The sequence below is a fragment of the Sylvia atricapilla genome, unplaced genomic scaffold, assembly GCF_009819655.1.
Source record: "Sylvia atricapilla isolate bSylAtr1 unplaced genomic scaffold, bSylAtr1.pri scaffold_162_arrow_ctg1, whole genome shotgun sequence".
Taxonomy (NCBI): Eukaryota; Metazoa; Chordata; class Aves; order Passeriformes; family Sylviidae; genus Sylvia; species Sylvia atricapilla.
In genome coordinates, this window is record NW_027077091.1 from 1,237 (window position 1) to 22,392 (window position 21,156).

The 21,156-nt window shown below is 49.7% G+C and overlaps 1 protein-coding gene across 1 annotated transcript; it reads right to left on the minus strand.

Moving 5' to 3' along the window:
- Positions 1-1,679: 1,679 nt before the first annotated feature.
- Positions 1,680-19,338, minus strand: LOC136374853 (CUB and sushi domain-containing protein 2-like). The gene is made up of 9 exons (XM_066340244.1): positions 19,096-19,338; positions 14,371-14,573; positions 11,122-11,313; positions 8,477-8,615; positions 6,712-6,899; positions 4,836-5,030; positions 3,962-4,078; positions 1,888-2,002; positions 1,680-1,755 (listed from the first exon to the last, which is right to left on the minus strand). The coding sequence occupies exons 2-8, from the start codon at positions 14,480-14,482 to the stop codon at positions 1,959-1,961; spliced, it is 987 nt and encodes a 328-aa protein (XP_066196341.1). The 5' UTR covers positions 14,483-14,573; positions 19,096-19,338; the 3' UTR covers positions 1,680-1,755; positions 1,888-1,958.
- Between the last annotated feature and the right edge of the window lie 1,818 nt (positions 19,339-21,156).

A 21,156-nucleotide genomic window follows, 5' to 3' on the forward strand; every position in this document is an offset into this window, starting at 1 on the left:
GTATTCAAAGCCCGAGGAGGTGTTGAATACAGAGTTGACCATTGCCTGATTGTACCTAAAACCCCAAGTATTTAAACCCCAAAAAGGGGCTGAATCCAAACATGACCATTGACTGATTGTACCTAAATCCTGAAATATTGAAACCCCAAGGAGCTGTTGAATGGAAACTTGACTGATTGAAACTTGACTGAATGGAAACTTGACTGAAACATGACCATTGACTGATTGTACCTAAAACCCTAAAATATCAGGGCTGAATCCAAACTTGACTATTGACTGATTGTACCTAAATCCCAAAGTATTTAAACCCCAAGGAGGTGTTGAACACAGACTTTAATGTTGACTGATTGTACATAAAACCCCAAAGTATCAGGGCTGAATCTGAACATGATCATTGACTGATTGTACCTAAATCCCCAAGTATTTAAACCCCAAGAACGTGTTGAATGCAAACCTGATCACTGACTAATTGTACCTAAAACCCTAAAATATTGAGGCTGAATCCCCAACCTGGGTTGTTTTTACCCAGGGAAACCAAAGGATTTGGCAGTGGCCTCCCAAAAAATTGTTTTGGCAGGAGCCTCCGTGGGGAACCCTTTGAGCACCCCAGTTCCCTGGGCCTTGTGGCCATGAAGGAAAAAATCCTCTCTGGAAAAGTGAGGAAAGGGGGATTTAAGTTGTGATGGTGCTGAAATTGTTGATTTTCCTGTTGAGCAGTGGGAAATACCGTCAAAGACAGGAGTGAGTCTGGCAGATAAGTAAGGAGAAAAACTCATCAAAAAACCAGGTCTGCTGCTGAGGAAGAATTCAATTAATATTTTCCTCTGAGTTTCTTTAAATTTGTGAGTGTTTAGCTAATTAGAGCCTGGCCAGGCAGATCCAAATCAGGCCCAGCTCGTCCTTTTCCTCTTGCTTCCCATGCAGCTCTTGCAGGAGGGAGGAGGAAACCCTCCCTGGTTCTATCAGAACCTTTGCTCTGCTGAGCTCTTTGAAGATTACAATCACAACCACGGCTGTTTCACACTCATTAGGCAGGAATTCAAGAGAACAGATCTCTAACTACTCCAAACTCCAAACCAGGCTTGGTTTCAGCCCTGGAGAAGGCTCAGGTCATGCCAGTGTCTGTCCCCTCTTTGCAGCAAAAGCCTGGATGTTCCCACAGATAGCTCCAGGGAGCACGTGGGTGAGAAATCCCTTCTGTTTCCCCACTGTTCCGTGCATCATTTACTATTTACTCCCATAAAATCCCTGAGCTGTTCTCACCCAGAGCGGCACAAAGCTGCTGCTGAAAGGATCAAGGGGCAGGAGTGTGACAGCCCCGAGCCTGTGACACGCACAGAGGGAGGATTTCTGAGCTGCCAGACGGGATTTCAGCTGCTTACACCCAGCAAAGTGCTAAAAAACGCCACCGGGAAGAATTGCTTGGTGGGATAAATCTCCAGATTCCCTGCGTGACTCTGGGCTGGCTGATGCTGATCCTGGGATGTGCAGGGCTCAGGCTGAGGGGGAATCCAAGGGAGGAACACGAAGTACCCACAGCAGCCAGACAGCCAGAGGAATCCTAATTCCCTGTGATAGTCCCTGCTCAGAACCCCCAGACACCAAAGGACACCCCTGGGAGCGACCCGAGGACACTTCCAGAACACACCTGAACTCACCTTGGTAGACAAAATGAAAGCCTTTGGCTGTGGATTGGCCCTTGGAGCTGAAATTTGATGAGGATCTGGTTGGTGGTGGCCAACGGCAAAGATTCCCCTGGATGGGGAGGAGGGAAAAGGGGAGAGACAGAGCTGAAGTGGCACTCACGGGACACAGGGAACGGGTGTCGGGTGCCAGCTGTGACAAAGCTGTCCCCAGCAGGGACAGGGACAGGGAGCAGCTCCCTACCTGAGTGAGAGCCCGAGAGGGAGCTGAGCAGGCGTGAGTGTTGCGTGGGGCCGTCGTGCACCTCCACCACGTCATTGAGCGCCGTCTGGAAAAAAGGCAAACTGCCCGAAGAGCACTGCGGGGACAGGGACAGGGACAGGGCTGGGACCGGCCACTGCTGCCCCGGTGTCACCACACTGCTGCCCCGGTGTCACCACACTGCTGCCCCGGTGTCACCACACTGCTGTCCCCAGTATAACCACACTGCTGCCCCAGTGTCACCACCACTGCTGTCCCTACATTGCTGCCTCCGGTGTCACCACACTGCTGTCCCCAGTGTCATCCCACTACTGTCCCCAGTGTCACCACACTGCTGTCCCTACATTGCTGCCTCCAGTGTCACCACACTGCTGTCCCTGGTGTCACCCCACTGCTGTCCCCAGTGTCATCTCACTGCTGTCTTCAGCGTCATCACACTGCTGTCCCCACATTGCTGTCCCCAGTGTCACCACACTGCTGTCACAATTGTCATTACACTGCTGTCCCTACATTGCTGCCTCCAGTGTCACCACACTGCTGCCCCAGTGTCACCACACTGCTGTCCCAGTGTCACCACACTGCTGCCCCCGGTGTCACCACACTGCTGTCCCTACATTGCTGTCCCCCGTGTCACCACACTGCTGTCCCCAGTATAACCACACTGCTGCCCCGGTGTCACCACACTGCTGCCCCGGTGTCACCACACTGCTGTCCCCCGTGTCACCACACTGCTGTCCCTACATTGCTGCCTCCAGTGTCACCACACTGCTGTCCCCCGTGTCACCACACTGCTGTCCCTACATTGCTGCCTCCGGTGTCACCACACTGCTGCCCCCAGTGTCATCCCACTGCTGTCACCATCATCATTCTACTGCTGTCCCCGGTGTCACCACACTGCTGCCCCCGGTGTCACCACACTGCTGTCCCCAGTGTCATCCCACTACTGTCCCCAGTGTCACCACACTGCTGTCCCCAGTGTCATCCCACTGCTGTCCCCAGTATAACCACACTGTTGCCAGTGTCATCACACTGCTGTCCCCGGTGTCATCACACTGCTGTCCACAGCATCATCCCACTGCTGTCCCTACATTGCTGTCCCCAGTGTCACCACTGTCATCCCACTACTGTCCCCAGTTTCACCACACTGCTGTCCTCACTATAACCACACTGTTGTTGCCATTGTCATCACACTGCTGTCCCTGGTGTCACCCCATTGCTGTCCCCAGTGTCATCTCACTGCTGTCTTCAGCGTCATCACACTGCTGTCCCCACATTGCTGTTCCCAGTGTCACCACACTACTGTCACCATCGTCATTCCACTGCTGTCCCTAGTGTCACCACACTGCTGTCCCAGTGTCACCGCACTGCTGTCCCCAGTGTCACCCCACTGCTGTCCCCAGTATAACCACACTGTTGTTGCCATTGTCATCACACTGCTGTCCCTACCACCACCCTGCACAGCCAGGCCACGGAGCCGAGCCATTTCCATGGAATCCCTCAATCCTGAGCTGAAACAGCCCCTCAGGACCATGGAGCCCAACCCCTGAGAGCCCCTGAGGATCCCCAACATTCCAAACTGGGATCCATTTTCCCAGCACACCCTTTGTCCCGTGTTTCAGCTGCCTTTATTCCAGGCAGGGACAAAGCCTGAGTGACAGCCTGGAGAAACGGGAGCCTTTTATTTATCCCCAAATTCCAGAGGCAGCACCAGCCTCCCTCGGGTTCACTGCCACGTTTTCCCACTGATTCCCAGCCCATTGGGAATTTTCTGTGACTCATCCCCTTTCCCTGCCTACAGAACAGCACTGCAGAATTCTACAAAGTGCAGAATTCCACTCAGGGACAATAACTATTAATTAGCTGTACGTAATTGTCTCCCGTTGGGTTGATTTTTGGACAAAACCTGGAGAATTCCAGAATTTTCTCCGACTCCAGCACCACTTGCTACTCTCCCATTATTCTCCAGTTCTGGATGCACTTATAAAAAATGATAATTAAAACCCCAGCAAATAAGAACTGCAGGAAGAGAATCCCGTAAAAATTCCAAGCATGGTACCATAGTCCTTGGGCACGACGATGGAGTACAGGCACACCTGGCCACTGGTGTAGTTTTGGGGATAATTTGGGGACAGGACCACTCCATCCGAGCCCGTGTACTGCCCTCCACAGGGAGCTGCAAGGGAAAGGATCATGGAGCGTCCCTGGAGCTCGGGAATGTCCCCAAGCCACCATTCCCTGCTCCAGGTGCTGCTCCCTCAAAGTTCTCATTGGGAAAATCAGGTTTATCCCACCCCGTGGAGTTGGTGCTGGCTCCACGTGGAATTATCAAACCAAGTCATTAATTTAATGTGGGGTCTGCACTGGTCCCCACCCCACAGCTCGGGATTTTTCCTTTTTCCACCTTCCCTCAGTTCTCCCTGCCAGAGCCTTCCCAGATTAGGGATTTCATTCCTTCCCCTCCCAACCAGCTGCCTCTTGATTCCCTTCTCAGCCCAGGTCTGATTACAAAGCATGAAATCAGAAAACAAAACAGAAAAACCACAGAGAAAACTTAAGAAGAAAACCCTTTCTTTTGTCACTGGGCTCTGCCCTGGCTCAGGAACACCCAGGATCAAGGGTCTGGACCAGCAAGGATCAGGTTTAGCCAGGGTTTAAGTGGATTCCTGGCCCCTGCCCTGTGCCAGGCACTGGATCAGCCGTGTCCAGTTTCCCGTCTCCAAAAAACCTCAAGAAAACTCCCCAAAATCAGCTTTTCTTCCTAAAAGCAAAACTCTTAAAACCCCTAAAAACCAATGAAAAAAAAAATCCTATTTAAACCCCTAAATACTTAAGCAAAACCTGAGAAAACCCCTCTAAATGAACACCCAGTTTTCCAGGGGTGACGTGCTCCGGGCAGATCCTTCCCCCCCGCCCCTTCCCACGGGCTTTACCTGTACAGGTGGGGCGAGGCTTGTTCCAGGTGGGTTTCCCATCCCCTCCCATGACACAGGTGAGGGTGGGGCCCCCCTCGATGTCGTAGCCCCCGTCACAGTAGAAGGTGATGGTGGAGCCCAGCTTCAGGTCCGTGCCCACCCTGGTGCCGTTCTTGATGGAGCCCGGGTCAAAGCAGGACTCCCGGGGGTTCTCTGCAGGCAGGGAAAGAATTCCCAGGGGTTTATTGCTCTGGCACAGCTCCTCTGCTGTTTTCATCACTCAGATGGGAGTTTTTTTTTTTTTTTTTTTTTTTTTTTTTTTTTTTTGTTTTTTTTTTTTTTTGTTATTTGTTTTTTTTGGTTTTTTTTGTTTGTTTTTTTTTTGTTTTTTTAGGCTTTTTATTCATCTGGGAATTCGGGGGATTTTCACAAAGACCGGCGCCATTTGGGATTTTGGGTTTGGATTCCAGCTGCTCCAGACCCTCCCGTGGTGCTCAGAACAGCAGCACTGGGAGAAGGGAGGCTTCATTTTCCCACACGGGCACCCAAAAATCCAAGCAGGAAGGCAAAACTTTGATTTCCCACCATCCCAGGATGGCTGAGGCTGGAAAATCCCTTCAGGTTCACTGAGCCCAGGCTGTGACCCATCCCCACCTTGTCACCAGCCCAGAGCTCTGAGTGCCACAAGGACAGATCCTATCTGAGCTGGGGAGGCCCTGGCACAGAGAAATCCTGGATTCCCCATCCCTGGAAGTGTCCAAGGCTGGGCTGGATGGAACTTGGAGCAACCTGGGATAGTGGAAGTGTCCCTGCCTATGGAGCTGTACAGGTTTTAAGGCCCTTTCCAGACCAAACCAGTCTGGGATTCTTTTATTTATTCCTTGTGCCATGTCCTGGGAAAGGACTCCACCCCTCCCAAGGCCTGAGCACCTTTTCCATGCAGAAATTCCTGCTGATGTCCCACCTGAGCCTCCCCTGGCACAACTGGAGGCTGTTCCCCCTCATCCTGTCCCTGTCCCCTGGGAGCAGAGGCCAAACCCCACCTTGCTCCACCCTCCTGGCAGGTGGAGAGTGAAAAATTCTCTGCCCTGCAGAGTTTAAAACCCTACTCCTATATAAAAACTCCAGGAAACACTACAGAGCTGTCAGGACTTAGATATTTCCTTCCTTCTTCTTCTCATAGCTTTTTTTTTTTATTATTTTTTTTTCCTTTCTCTTAATTTTTTTTCCCTGCCTGCAATATAATTAGAAGCTTTGATTAATCCTGCTCTTTTGTCATTTGGAAATTGCTCATTAAAGATGAGGGCTTTTCTGAGAGCAGTGGCTCTGGGAACAATTCAAGTGTGCTTAAGCATTAAATCAGGGGCTCTCAGATTTTGGGGAAGGTGTGGAAAGAGAAACAGGAAACTGTAAAGCCCACAGCAGGTCTTGCTTTTGCTTTTCTGCGTGAAAAATCAGATGATTCCATGGTTTCCTGTCCACAGCAGCTGCACCAGGTGAATGGGGCACAAAAGGATGGGAATTTTATTTTCCCCCTGAGCACTAATTCCCTGTTTTGGGAGCTACACACTGCTCAACCCCCACTGCCCATCACTCATTTGTATCCTCAGCCTTTAAATCCCGGGCTCAGTGGGGTCTTAATGCAGGAATTTTGGACACTTTGAGCACCACTCTTCCTCTTCTCCCTGCTTCACTCCACTCCTCCTCACCTCCCACTGGCCAGAGGGATTCCCTCTCTCCATTTCTCCACCTTCAGGGTGACAAAACACCAGAATTCCCCCCTGGAATTTTTCCCCACATCACCCAGAGCCTCTCCTGCTCGCTCCAAAGAGGTGGAACAACCTGAATAAGGCCAGGGAGATCCGCAGCACCTCTGTGCCAGGTGTGCCCTCACCTGTGTACTCGATGACGAAGCCGGCGTTGCTGACGGACGCGTCGCTGCGGAACGCCAGGAAAAGGCTGTTGCTGCTGCTCTCGATCCTCTCCGGGAGCTGGGAGCCATAAAAACTCCCAATCAGGGGGCTCAGGGAGTCAGGCCCGTCGTAGATGTGCAGGAAATCGTAGCCAGGCTCCAGGCTGAAGCTGCCGAAGGGAAGGAGGAGAGTTTGGAGGAGGGATAAATGCTCAGGAGCTCCGGGTTGAGGTGGTGGGGTGTGGAAGCCCAGGGCTGGGATGGGGTGTTCCTGAGCCAGAGTTCTGCCATGCAGGATGTTCCAGCTGCTCCTGCTCCACAATCCTGCCAGGCACAGGGGTGTCACTGTCCATGACATGAAAGAACCACACTCATCCAACAGGCTGAATGAGGAAAAGAAGGGCAGTTTGTCATGGTTTAGGGTTTAAATAGGATTTGGGGTTTGATCAAGGATTGGGGGACATCTCTCTGACCCCAGTGGTCAGTTCAGAAATCCATCACAGAAAGGAGTGAACACAATCTACTTTGTTTATGGAACCTGCATGAGAATCTCCACTAGAAATATGTTAACAGCCATCAGAAGGCTTAAATCAGGGGGACAGAGAGGACATCCCTGCCTCCATCCCACATGTGAGGGATGGAGGGGTGGGGATGCAGTCAGGGGACAGAGGCTGAGCCACAGCTGCTGTCCCAGGTCATGTTCTGTGTGTCAGAGAGGAGCTGCAGCTGGAACACGAGGCTCTCCTCCCAAAAAGGAGATCATCAGAACAGATTATCTGTGGGCTTGGAAGTTTTGGGTCTGAGAGATTTTTAACCTGCTAAACAGCTGCGAACTTTTTCCCAAGGAAAAATTCCTCAAGGAAGTTTCTTCTCAAGCCAAAATTGGCAAACAACTCTCCTTTCTCCAAACAACCTTTCTCCAGGTGGTGTTTTGCTGTTTCTCTGGTTTAACTAATGGCATTAGAGAAGTGTCGTTCCTATTCACCAACCATGTATCAGAACACCTTATAAAAGGTAGTAAGAATTCGACAATAAAACTTTTTTTTTCCTATGCTCTTTGCCTCTTGAAATATTTGGAGCCTTTCATCTTTCTTTCATGTCCTACAGTGACAATTATCCAGGAGCATGAGACAGCTCCAGCAGCTTTGGGTTGGTTCCTTCCCACAGGGAAGAACATCCATGTCCCCAGAGGACACGACATGAAGGACACACACAGTCAGGGCAAAAAAAAAAAAAAAAAGAGGGAAGTTTATTTCTTTGACCTCGATTTATATAAATTCTGGACAATAACCAAGGATTGGAGGATGAAGGTCTGCAGGTCTCCAACCCCACTGCCCAAACTAGAAGTCCATCAGTTGGCCCTCCTCCAGAAAGGAATGTAAACCAGAAAAACAGTTTCCAAAACACCACTTTTGCTTCCTTGGAAAAAAGAAAAAAACCCACCAAAAAAACCTCCATAAAAAAAACCATTCTACGTATTTTTTACCATAAAAAAACTCCACTACAAAAAAAAAAAAAAAACCCACACAAAAACCCCCCAAAAAAACCCAACAACAAAAAACCAAACCAAACCAAACCAAACCAAAAAAAAACCACACCCAAAACCAAACAAAAAAATCCAACAAAAACCAGAAAACCCCCCCAAAAAAACCAAAAAAACCCCACAACAACAAAAAACCAAACACCAGAAGGCTGAGAAACATCAGAGCCAACACATCCACACCCCAAAACCCTTGGGTTTACTCACACGTTGAAGACCAGGGCAATGACATAGTCAGGGGACACTGTCAGCTTCCAGTCACACTCCTTCCCGGGGGGATATGGCTCTGGGTACTGTGGGGACAGGATCACCCCAGCTGGACCTGTCAGGATCCCACCGCACGGAGCTGCAGGAAAACCAGCCAAGGGTCAGGCTCTGGAGCACACAAAACATGTCGAAAGCAGCCAAAGGGGAAGCAGGAATGGAGAAAAAGAGATGTGGATGGGCAGGAGGGGTTTAAGACAAGCACAGAAATCCCGGGAGGTTTGGGGAGTTTTATTTTGGTGTTTTAGTGGGAAGTGACCCCGAGGCTCAGGTGTGACACTTGTGGTGGCTCTGCCAGGTGTCATCCCACGGGGGACAAACGCCACAAACAGAGCTCTGGATGCCACCACCACCTTCCTAAAACCCGCAAGCGAGGAGCCAGGAGGAGAGAGAAGGAAATATTCCACTTTTCTGCTGCCTTTATGGAGCTCCCTGTCAAGGCGTGTTCATTTGTAACGAGGTGAAAACACGTCTGGGCCTAAATGGCTTGGTCGTGTTTACTCCACTTCCCCAGCACATTAAACGCCGAGCTGATTGAAAAATCAATTATTACTTTTTTTTAAGGCTCAAAGTGCCTGCTCGTGTTTCTCACCGTGGCAAAACATGATGGATATTTTTCCTGTCAGTTTTTTTTTCTTTTCCTGCAGGCTCCTTGTGAGGAGGGCCACGGAACAACTCTCCTACATTTGGGATGGGGTGAGAAAAAGGGGCTCTGACAGCAGCTCCAGAGTGGAAAATGAGCTGGGATGGGAGAAAAATGATGGGATAAATCCTGGAAGGATTTTTCATGTAGGAATGAGCATGTGAGATTGCCCTGTGGGCTTTGATAAAGAAAAAAAATATTAAAGAAACACCCCCAGGTAAAACCCAGTGGGGCTGGTCTAGAAATGTCACAGCAGAGATTAGAGACCTTTCTCCAAGTGCAAGAATGGAGAAATGTTGTCCTTCTGGGACACACCAGGAAATCACAGCACAGATATGGGAAATTTGGCTGGAAGTCCCCCAAAAATCCCCTTGGAAGAACCACCAACCCTCCCACATCTGGGATGGGATGAGAGCAAGGAGAGTGGGAAATGAGCTGGGATGGGGCAGAAGTGATGGGATAAATCCTGCGAGGATTTTCCATGAAGGAATGAGCACATGGGATTGTCCTGTGGGCTTTGATAAGGAAAATATCAGGAAAAACTCAATAGGGGCTGGTCTAGAAATATCTGAATAGTGATTAGAGATCCTTCTCCAAAGCTTTAAATCAACTTTTTCAACCAAGTCCAGACTCAGGCATGGAGAACTTCCATCCCTTGGGGACACACCAGGAAATCACAGCACAGACATGGAAAATTTGGCTGAAAATCCCCCCAAAAAATGCCTTGGAAGAACCCACCAGCATCTCTTCTGTGCCCATTCACCTTAATTTGAACCCCAAGGGTGCTCTCCCCTCCCAGATTGGAACGTCAGGGGAAAACTCCCGAAGGAACTGAAATCCAAGGACTCGTTTTTGAAAAGCCCGAGGGAGACAAGTGCTCAACACCCTCGGATTCCTTTGAAAATCCCACCCGGAGTCTCCAAAGGATTTGAAGCAGGAGCTGGACCCAGCCAGTGCTGCCTGGGACTGGGAGGGAGGCAGACATCAAATGGCCCAAACCTCCCGGGGCTCTCCCAGCCCCGACTGTTTGGCAGTTGTGCCACAAAGAGGGGGAAAAGCATTTGAAATGCTAAATACCCCAAATCAGCCCGAAATTTAACGCTGAATTTTCCCAGTTTAGCTCCAACCAGGCAGCCTCTCCCCCAGTTACTGATATTTCACTGATTATTGCTCCAAAAACCCTTTGTCACTTCTTATTAAAACTGGCTGGAAAATAAACTTTAAACCCCATTTGAAGTATTAGAAAATCAGCAGGTTTTTATCACAGGTCTGGGCACCTGATGGATATTTTTTAAAAAACATTTCTTAATTTTTTTTTAAGATGCGTAGGGTGAAATTTTACAACAGGGTTCAGGACAGGGATCTGTCTCCATGGCTTTGGGACAGGGATTTGTGTCCATGAGCTCAGGACATGGATCTGTGTCCATGGATTCAGGATAGGGATCTGTGTCCATGGATTCAGAACATGGATCCGTGTTGGTGTGCCCAGATCATGGATCTGTTTCCATGGATTCAGGACAGGGATCTGTGTCCATGATCTCAGGACATGGATCTGTGTCCATGGATTCAGAACATGGATTTGTGCCCACGGATTCAGGACATGGATCTGTGTCCATGGATTCAGAACATAGATCTGTGTCCATGGATTTCACACATGGATCCGTGTTGGTGTGCCCAGATGATGGGTCCATGTCCCTGGATCCAGGACATGGATCTGTGTCCATAGATTCAGAACATGGATCCGTGTTGGTGTGCCCAGATCATGGATCTGTTTCCATGGATTCAGGACAGGGAGCTGTGTCCATGAGCTCAGGACATGGATCTGTGTCCATGGATTCAGAACATGGATCTGTGTCAGTGTGCCCAGATGATGGATCCGTGTCCCTGGATCCAGGACAGGGCTCTGTCCGTGTCCGTGTGCCCAGGGCGTGGCCCGAGGCCGTACCTGTGCAGGTGGGCGGGTCCGGCTGCCAGAAGAACCTGTTCTCCACCTGCACACAGGTGATCTGTGGCGCCCCTTGCAGGGCGTAGCCGGGGTTGCACTGGAAGGTGACCGAGTCCCCGGCCTCTCTGCTGTCCCCGCTCCGGCTCCCGTTCTGCGGGATCCCCGGGTCGTTGCAGGACGTGGCCGTGGAAACTGCGGGGAATTAAAACCACGTTTGAATATGGATGTTGATTTAACAGCGCACCTGCAGCACGAGGCTCTGTCCTTCCCCAGACATCCAGGTCGTGCCTTGTCCCCATCCCTCCTCCCTCAGCATCCCAACAAGTTCTCCCCACACACACACAAAAAGTGCCTTTCCCTTTGCTCTGAGCATCTGCCACTCCAGCTGGGAAAGGCTCCGGGGACCAGCAAGCTCAAGAGCAGTGCCCAGGGAGCAGCTTTGATGTAGAATTGTGCACATGGCTCTTTACTCCATCAGGCCAGAACACCCACTGATCCTCCACGGCGCGTTTGGAGAGTTCTGTGCCAGGCACATGCTCCGAAATCAACTCAGCCAGCAGCACCTCACACTTTCCCCTGAGTGGCAGAGAAATTTAGCCTCAAGATCAGCGAAGCATCAAGCCTGACCTTTCAGAAATGTGTTTGTTTCCCTTCCAGACTTGTTGCTGCCTCTCTTTGAGGTCTGAGCTGTCCCCTGAGCTGGGGACGGGAGAAGCTTCGCAGCCGCCTGAGCTCAAGGTCTGCCAACACCACAAGGATTTACCAGCAGGGAAAATCCTGGAGTAATAGGAGTTTTGTGAGCTTATCCACCTCATTAAAGCTCCCAAGATCCTAAAGTGGACAGGTCTGAGCTCAGGTCTGGCTGCTTAGTCACACCTGCTGAACAAAGGCTTTGAGCAGGAGCAGTCAATAAAGCCCAGCTCCAGATCAGGAGCTTATTTCCTGCTAAGTTGATGAGAGTCTGTTACACCCAGGCAGTTTAGAGAAAGCTGCTCTTGAAAGAGCCAGAGGAAATCCCTCTCTTTCTGTGCAGCTGGAGATAAGGAAGTTAACAGCCCAGGCTGGTCCTTCCTGGCAGGATGAGACACAAATCTGGCAAAAAAAACCCCTCCTGAGATGGCACCGCTGCGCTGGGGAACACAAAGCTCTGCCTCTGTCTGGGTGATCCCAAAGGCCTGAAATCCAGCAGAAATTGTCCCCAAAATGCTGGCTTGTTCCTCTAGCCAAGCAAAGCACCCTGGACAGAAAGTTATAGAAAAAAAAAACCAACTTGGGAAGAGGTTTCAAGGTCTCTCAGTGCAGGGAAAGTCACATCATCACTCACCCAACCACCCCCTGTTTATCATCACTCCAAAACAACTGCACAAACCTGGAACTCTCTGTAAATACTGGAATATATCACCCCAAATAATCGAAATGAATGTGTTTACAGGGCTGAGGCTCAGCTGAGAGCAGCCAGGACCCAGGAAAACCAGACTGGAGCAGGCACAGCCCTGCAGCCCACGGAGATTTCTGTGCTCTGCATCCCAAGGGACCCAATTTGGGGGGGTTTAAAGGGATTTGGCTTTCAGGACCCACTGCCCAGCCCCTCCCAGAACACCTGGGGGAAGCTGCCAGGGTGAATCTGAGGGTCTGGAAAATTGCTGCAATTCCCTCTGATGTATTCCAGCATTTTCTGCTCCATGTCTCACTGCCAGGTTCCTCACTCTGAGGGCAGAGAGGCCACAGGACTCACTGCCAGGACAAAATACAGGAGATTTCCCTCTATCTTCAGAGAGTCTGCACCCAAAAAGGGCTGGGAGACAGGAAAGTGATGGAATTTGTGCATTTGTCAAGCTTTAAAACCAGGTTTTGATTTTCCAATCCAAACCCAGCCAGGAAACAAACAGCTCCTTCAAAAGGAGCAAACAGAGCTGAGAAGTGAAGGGTCAGGAAGCAAGGAAAAGAATTCCTTTCACAATCCTAATTTCAAACCTCTAACTGCCCAGCAAATGATCCTCACAGGACGGAGCTCAGGGGAAGAAAAACTGAGCCACAGCGAAGCTGTAAAATAATGATTTCCTGCAGACTGATGTTTGTGCTGCCCAGGAAATGAGGGGTTCCACAGCACCCAGGAGGTGCAGCCCAATTTTCACAGGATCTCACCCATTTCAGCGGCTGTAGCCCATGAAAGCTGCGTTTTGCTTTCATAAATATCAACCTGCTCTGGGTTTTGTGGATTTTTTATCTTCACAGCCAACGCCGCAAGTAACATTTGCAATAAATCACACAGTGAAGAGAAGGAATTAAGTGGTAAATAAGTGATTAGTGAATGGTCTAACGGAGTTCATTTCCTGTTTATTTATTATGAAAGTGACTAAGTGTTCACCTGCTCACCCTGTGGATACACCTGGAATTTGTGCTCAGCAAAGCTGGGTTGGCTTGGATTATTGCTCTGGGTTTGGTCAGGTTATCCCTCTGGGTTTGGTTGGGGTTTTTCCTCCAGATTTGGTTGGGTTTTCCCTCTGGGTTTGATAAGAGTTTCCCTCAGATTTGGCAGGGTTTTCTCTTTGGGTTTGGTTGGGTTTTCCTTCTGGTTTTGTTGGATTTTCCCTCTGGGTTTGGTCAAGTTTCCCTCGGGTTTTCTTGGGTTTTCTCTTTGGGTTTGGTCAGGGTTTCCCTCTGGGTCTAGCTGGGTTTTCCCTCTTGTTTGTTTGGGTTTTCTCTTTGGGTTTCATCGGGTTTTCTCTTTGGGTTTGGTCAGGGTTTCTCTCTGGGTTTGGCTGGGTTTTCCCTCTGATTTGGTTGGGTTTTGTCTTTGGGTTTCATTGGGTTCTCCCTCTGGTTTGGTCAGGGTTTTGTCTTTGGGTTTCATCGGGTTTTCCCTCTGGTTTGGTCAGGGTTTCCCTTGGGTTTGTTTGAGTTTTCTCCTTGGGGTTTGGTCAGGGTTTCCCTCTGAGTCTAGCTTGGTTTTCCCTCGTTTGGTTGGTTTTTGTCTTTGGGTTTCATCGGGCTCTCCCTCTGGTTTGGTCAGGGTTTCCCTCTGGGTTTGGCTGGGTTTTGTCTTTGGGTTTCATCGGGCTCTCCCTCTAGTTTGGTCGGATTTTCCCTCTGGGTTTGGTCAGGGTTTTGTCTTTGGGTTTGGTCAGGGTTTCCCTCTGGGTTTGGCTGGGTTTTGTCTTTGAGTTTGATCAGATTTTCCCTCCAGGTTAGGTCAGGGTTTTCCCTTTGAGTTTGGTCGGGTTTTTAAGGGATCCCTGCCCATCCCACCTGAGAACTGGATGGCAAAGCCCTGCTTGCTGGTGAAGAAGTCTGTGTTGAACTGCAGGATGACGGAGTTGAAGGTGCTGTGGATGTCCCCTGGCAGCCCTGAGCCACTCATCTCCTTCAGCAGGATCCCGTTCTCCACCGGCCCGTCCCACACCCGCAGCACGTCGTGGAACTCCTCCGTGTGGAAAACCAAGAAATGGAGCCTGCAAAAAATAAAAAAACACAAAAAACCACCCGGAATTCAGGCCTGGAATGTGTTTTGTGCCGAATTCAGGCAGCCAGGCCCACGTGGAATGTGTTGTCACGTCTGGAATTCAGGCGTGGAATGAGGTTTGTGCCAAGCTCGGGTGGCCGATGCTGATGCTGGATTGAGGCACCTGAAGGATTTTGGTGTGTTTTAGGGAGGTCTGGGGGCTGCAGAATGGGGTTTAGATCAGCAAACAGAGGAACTTCAGCAGAGAAGAGAGAGAAAATGAGGCAGCAGGAGCTGGAGCTCCGAAATCCACACCGGGAAGGGAAAAGGCAAAACAGGAGTTAAGAAGGTGACAGTGAGGTGACAATGAGGGGTTTGTTTTGATGCTCTGAAGGCAGATTTCATTCCCTTCCTCTGGATTTCAGAGTTGGGGCTGGCCTGGAGAAAGGCTCAAGGCACTTCCACAGGGAATTCCCGTTGGGAGTCTGGGCCAGTGATGGACCCAAGGGCATGGGAGGTCCCTCCGTGCCCAGGTGAGGGCTGGTGGCACTGCAGGACAGGACAGACGTGGTGCCAACACATCCCTGGTGGGATCTCACCCTGCTCTGCTGTGGGAGGGTGGGGAGCAGATGGATCCAGGCTCCTCTTCCAAGAGCTCTGGGATCTTCCCGGGTCAGAAGAAGCAGCCAAGAACAAGATCCTGCCCTGGTTCTGGTGGAGTCACCAGCTGAAGGCTGCAATTCTGACTCCTGAGTGGGGATGGACCCACAGGGACCATCAAATCCAACTCCATCCCCAAATCCCACCCTGAGGGTGTTGTCCAAACCCTCCTGGAGCTCTGGCAGCCTTGGGAATGTGGCCATTCCCAGGAGCTGACCCCTTTCCCTCCTGCACTCAAATCCCACCTGGAGAGGAGGGATTTCCCTGTCCCTGGCTGTCACTGCCCCATTTTCCCTCTGGCACAACAAAACCACGGGCAACTCAACCCCAGTGTTGAAACAGGGGCAGGAAGCTAGAAACAGGAAAAAATAAAAATCTGTAAAAAAGAAACCCATCAGGTGCTGTGCTTGAAATCCCTGCCAGCCCACGGAGGCAAACAGGGAAGATTTCACTTGGCTGCTCTCCCATTTATCTGGGGCAAACATAAATAAATCAGGGAGAGCCATTAAAAAAAAAAAATAGGGGAGGAAAAAAAAAAAAAAAAAAAGAGAAAAAAAGCCCCACTGCAAAATCCTCAGCAGCAAAACGATGGCCACAGAAGCTGGGAGAAACCAAAAGAGCTGAATCATAAATCTCCTGAGCAGAGACCTTGAGCAAAGAGAAATAAAACCAGGCTTGAGGAAAATCAGGATGGATGGTGCAGAGCTGTTCTCCACGGCTGCCTCGGTGTGATTACGTTTGTTCCCAGCCTTCACTGGGCCCAGTGAGCCAGAAATGCTGGAAAAAAACTCATCCCTGGAGACCTTGGGATGGGGGAGAGGCTGCCAGAGGCTGAGCTGGGGTGGGGGGACACCCTGGAACTGCCACCAGCAGTGGGGCTGCCAAAAACACCCCCGTTTCTTTGAGAAAAAACAATTTCAGGGGGAGAAAACCCAACTGTGTGTGCCAGGGGGAGAAAACCTTGATCCAGGTGATCCATGGGACTGGCTGTCCAGTGCCTGGAATCTCTTGGGATATCAGATCTGGAGTAAATCCATCTATTCCACAGGCACAACTCAGCTTTTCCATCACTGGAGACCAGGCAGAGCCCCTGCTTCAGCAGACAACGGAGGAAAAGGAGTTTTAATCCTGAGGGAAAAGGAGTTTTATTCCTGAGGGGAAAGGAGTTTTATTCCTGCACTCTGACAATCCCAATTTCCCAATTATAGGCATGGAAATGCAGTAAAAAAAAAAAAAAAAAAATTAGACACTGGGGAGATGATATAAATATAAATGTGAGTGAGGGGAAGTTCTGCCACCTTAGCAAGGAGCAGAGAGGAGAGCCCAGCTCTGCCCTGAGAGTGAGAACAACCCTCGAGGAGCTCTTCCCAAAGCTCCCCACGACCCCAAGGACCACCCTGAGGTGCTTTATGCTGACGTTCCCCACCCAAACCTGGCTCTGCTGTGCAAGGCTGGGACCTCCCTGGCACAGAGGTGCCACCAAAGCCACCCCAGCAGCAGTTTGGGGGCTGCCCACTGCCTCCCTCTGCCCCACAGAGGCTTCCCCAGCCTGGAAGCTGTCCCTGGGAAGTGGAATATCCCAAAAAGCTGGACGTGGTGACATTCCCAAGGCAGCCAGAGCTGTTTGGGGTGCAGAGGGTGGGGTTTTGGGGTGTCTGGGCAGGGCCAGGAGCTGCACTGGATGCTCCCTGTGGGTCTCTTCCAGCTCTGGGTGTTTTGTCACTGCTCTTTTTAGATGAAGCTCTGGGAAGTGGCACCTGCCAATGGAAGTGGGATGGATTAACCACATCAGTGGATTTTCACAAGGCTGGGATCAGGGATGGACCCACCTCTGCCACGTCTCCGTGCCCCCTGCTCCCAGCTGGGCAATTTCCACCCATTTTCCAGCACACCCTTCTCCTTTTCCTCCTCCTTCCTCCTCTCCCAGCCCAACCAGGGCACTCCACGCCCCAAATTAATCCCCTCTGCACCAGCAGCCCTTTCTTTTTCACAGCTCTAAAGTGCAGACTCATTTTTCTCCCTGTCTCGCCCCCCTGCCCTTCCCCTCGTGCTGTGCACATACAGCTTCATTCCAAAAAAAGCTCTGGTGATTAATTTTCATGTAAGTTACAAATGAGAGCTTTATGCAATCGTACCATGCGTGAAGAGGATTATTATTTTATTTTTTTTTTTCTCCCAGTGGATTACCATAAAAATGAAGTTGCTGGGAATGTTGCTCTCTAAATTTCCACCTGAGATCATCTGTGCTGCTGGAGCTGGGGAGGGAAGGGGCAGGGAAAAGCAGCTCTGACCCCTGGGAAAGGCAGGGCCACCAGGTGTGTGTGGCTCTGACACCTCCTGGAACCTTTTCCTTCCACTCCTGGCCCTTTCCAAGCCTTTGGTTGATCCCAAATTTCTGCTCACGTGGCTGCTTTTAGGGATTACAGGAGCAAAGTTGCTGAAGCAGCCTTTGGATGGGGAGGAAAAAAAGGAGCCTCTTCACTCTGTCCTATAAAAACCTTTTCCAGAGGAATAAAAATAGAGGAGATTTCAAGTGGAAGTTGCTTGTGCAGGGATTTAGCTGCTCTGGCCAGGCTTTTTCTCCTCTGCTCACACCCAAACCCATCCATTATTGAGCCATTCCGAAGGGCAGCACTAATGGAGGGAATTTCTGCATTAAATAAAAATGAAAACACTGGACCAAAGCTGTTTCCAGCAGAAATCCAGGGGCTAAAAGCAGCAGGGAGCTCACCCAGAGGGACAGGCTGTGCTGGAGAGGGGATGGGTGCTGAGACAGCAGCGGGAGAAAATGGGATTGAGAGGAGAGGAATTCAGGATGGAACAGCCACAGGCTTGGGATGAGCCAGGAATGGTGACTGGAGCGTGCTGGGAGAGGATGATGATGATGATTATTATTACCACTAATATTATTATTGTTGTTGTTGTTGTTATTATTGGAGATGCTGGGAGACAATTCTTATTCTTATTCTTATTCTTATTCTTATTCTTATTCTTATTCTTATTCTTATTCTTATTCTTATTTTCTTATTCTTATTTTCTTATTTTCTTATCCTTATTTTTTCTTATTCTTGCTTTCTTTTTCTTATTCTTACTTTCTTTTTCTTATTCTTATTTTCTTATTCTTATTTTCTTTTTCTTAATCTTATTTTCTTTTTCTTATTTTCTTATCCTTATTTTTTTTCTTATTCTTGCTTTCTTTTTCTTATTCTTACTTTCTTATTCTTATTCCAAACTTTTAGGTGCATTTCTCCCCCTCAAATCCCACCACTCAATCAAAGCTTGGCTTGCCCAAATATTCCAGTTTTCTGGGGGGCTTTGGCAGGGCTGGGCAAACATCCCAGTGTGGCTGGTGAGAAGTGAAGGATCAAGAATTCCTGGATTCCTGGGCCATTCCCTGTGATTTCCTACCCCCTCCCTCATTCCAGGATTGTGCCACTGGGGCATTCAGCACTTCTGGGAAGTTCCTCATTAATTTGATAGGGAAAAAAAAAAAAAAATTGATTCTGGATGAGTCCCATTAAGGAGAGGGGTGGAAAGCTGTCCATGGACACCAACACTCTGGGATGGGCAGAGGAACACCAGGACATGGTCTGGTGTCACCACCCAGGGCTGGGACACACAGGGGACACTCACAGGGCTAAAATCAGAGTTGCAGTGATGCCACTGAGGGCCCTGAGCAGGTGGGAAATGTCCCTGCTCACAAACCCTTCATCCCAGCCCAAACCATTCCCTGATTCTGGAAAATCAGTGACCTCCCCCTGCTTGTCCCTTTCAGAGTGACAGCAGCTTCTCCCTCCTCCCTTTATTGAATTATTGGCCTGGAAAAATCAGCTCCAAGTGGGAAAGAAGCCAAAGCACAGGAGCCAGCTCACCCAATGGTGCATCCAGGCTCTGCCTCGATGGTCCAGATGCAGTTGAGGTTGTGGTCATAAGGAGTTGGATATCCTGGAGAAAGGATCCGTCCCGAGGCTTCTCCTCTGATTGTCCCTCCACACTCGGCTGGAACAAAAATATTTATGGGGTTAGGGAGAGGATTTGTGGCTTTCTGTGGCTCTTGCTTGGCAACAATCTCATCCTGCAACTTAAATTATTCCTGGTGGTTTTTTTTTTTTGTTTTTTTTGGTTTTTTTTTCTTTCCTCTAAAAGCTGATAAAAAGATGAAGAGAATCATTGAATTCGCCTGAGTTATCAGAATTATTCTGCATTTCTGAACACCTGGCAAAGCTTCCCTCCACCCTCCTGAATCCCCAGGGAGGAAAAGCAGGATCCTGCTTCCCTGCTCCACACGTGGAGGGTGAAGGAGCTCTGCTCCTCTGCTTGGATTCATCAGAAAATGAGGGATAAGAAGGCAAAGAACTTGTAAATGTCGCTGTAAACGAACTGCAAAGAACGTGAGGATTTGCAATAATTTCCATAAGATATCCATTCAAATGCTGTGATTTTCATTTCTTCGAGTTTTCTTTCATTTCTTTTTAATTTCCACACGCTCAGACACAGCCTCATATCCAACACACACAGAGCAAACAGGCTGAAGGTTAAGAGAGCGCACGAATGACAGAAATTTATCTTTTTTTTACATCAATAAACGAGGCTAAAATTCCAACCCAGGAATGATCCTGCCTCCTGGGAGAGAGAACACGGAGTGCCAGGGGCTGAGCACATCCCTGGATGTGGAGATCTCCCAGGGGACTCAGCGTCCAACAACTTTCCCCATGTCCTGGGCACAGCAGGGATCAGCCCCACTCCTTTAAATCACAGAGCCCCAAAGCAGAACCTTCCAAACAGGAAGAGCTGCAGGTGAAGAGGGAACTCAGGCCTCAGCAGAGGGAATTGAAATGTCTGGGGATGGGATCAGGTGTCAGGCAGCTCTCAAATAAACCTGGCTGTGAGCTGTCACCTGCCAGGACACACGCTGATGTCACTGTCAGCAGGTGCCACTCACTGGACACGGCCACAGCGAAAGGACAAGGGCTGGAAAAGCACAAGGAAGGAAAAAAAAAACCAAAAAACCCTTGTCAAATGTGTGTTCAGGGCAGAGGATTTCATGTCAAAGCTGCTTCAAGTGCTCTCCATCTCACACAGGATCCTCACCACGTTAATTGGTGCAGACGGGTAATTAACAGCAGAGTTAATGTTGATGGATCAGCAAAGCAGGGACATTAAATGGTCAGGGTGGGGAATGCACAAGGAAATCAGTTCCTGGAGGTTTTGGAGGAGCAGGAGCTGTCTCCATCTTGAGGAGCCTCACCACACTCACCACAACTTAATTAGTGCAGGTACAATTAGGTATAATTAATACGAGAGTTAATGTCACCTAGATGAGCGAAGCAGGGACAAAAGGTGGTCAGGGTGTGAGATCCAAGGAAATCACTTCCTGGAAGTTCTGGTGGAGGAGGAGGAGGAATCTCCATCTCAAGGACCCTTCCCACACACAACTTAATTAGTGCAGATGCAATTAACAGCGGAGTTAATGTCAGTGGGTCAGCAAAGCAGGGACAAGGGTGGTCAGGGTGGGGAATGCACAAGGAAATAATTTCTTGGAGGTTTTGGAAGAGTAGGAGGTGTCTCCATCTCAAGGTGCCTCACAGAGGATCCTCACCACAACTTAATTAGTGCAGATAGGCGCAATTAATAGCAGAGTTAATGTCAGTGGATCAGCAAAGCAGGGACATAAAACGGCCAGGGTGGAGTATCCAGGGAAATCCCAGTCTGGAGAGTGCTGGAGGAGCAGGAGCTGTCTCCATCTCACCACACTCACCACAACTTAATTAGTGCAGACGCAATTACCAGCAGAGTTAATGTCAATGGATCAGCAAAGCAGGGACCAGGGGTGTTTGGGGTGTGGGATCCAAGGAATTCTCTCCCTGGAGGTGCTGGAGGAGGAGGAGGAAGAGGAGGAAGAGGAGGAGGAGAAGGAGGTACTGGAGGAGGAG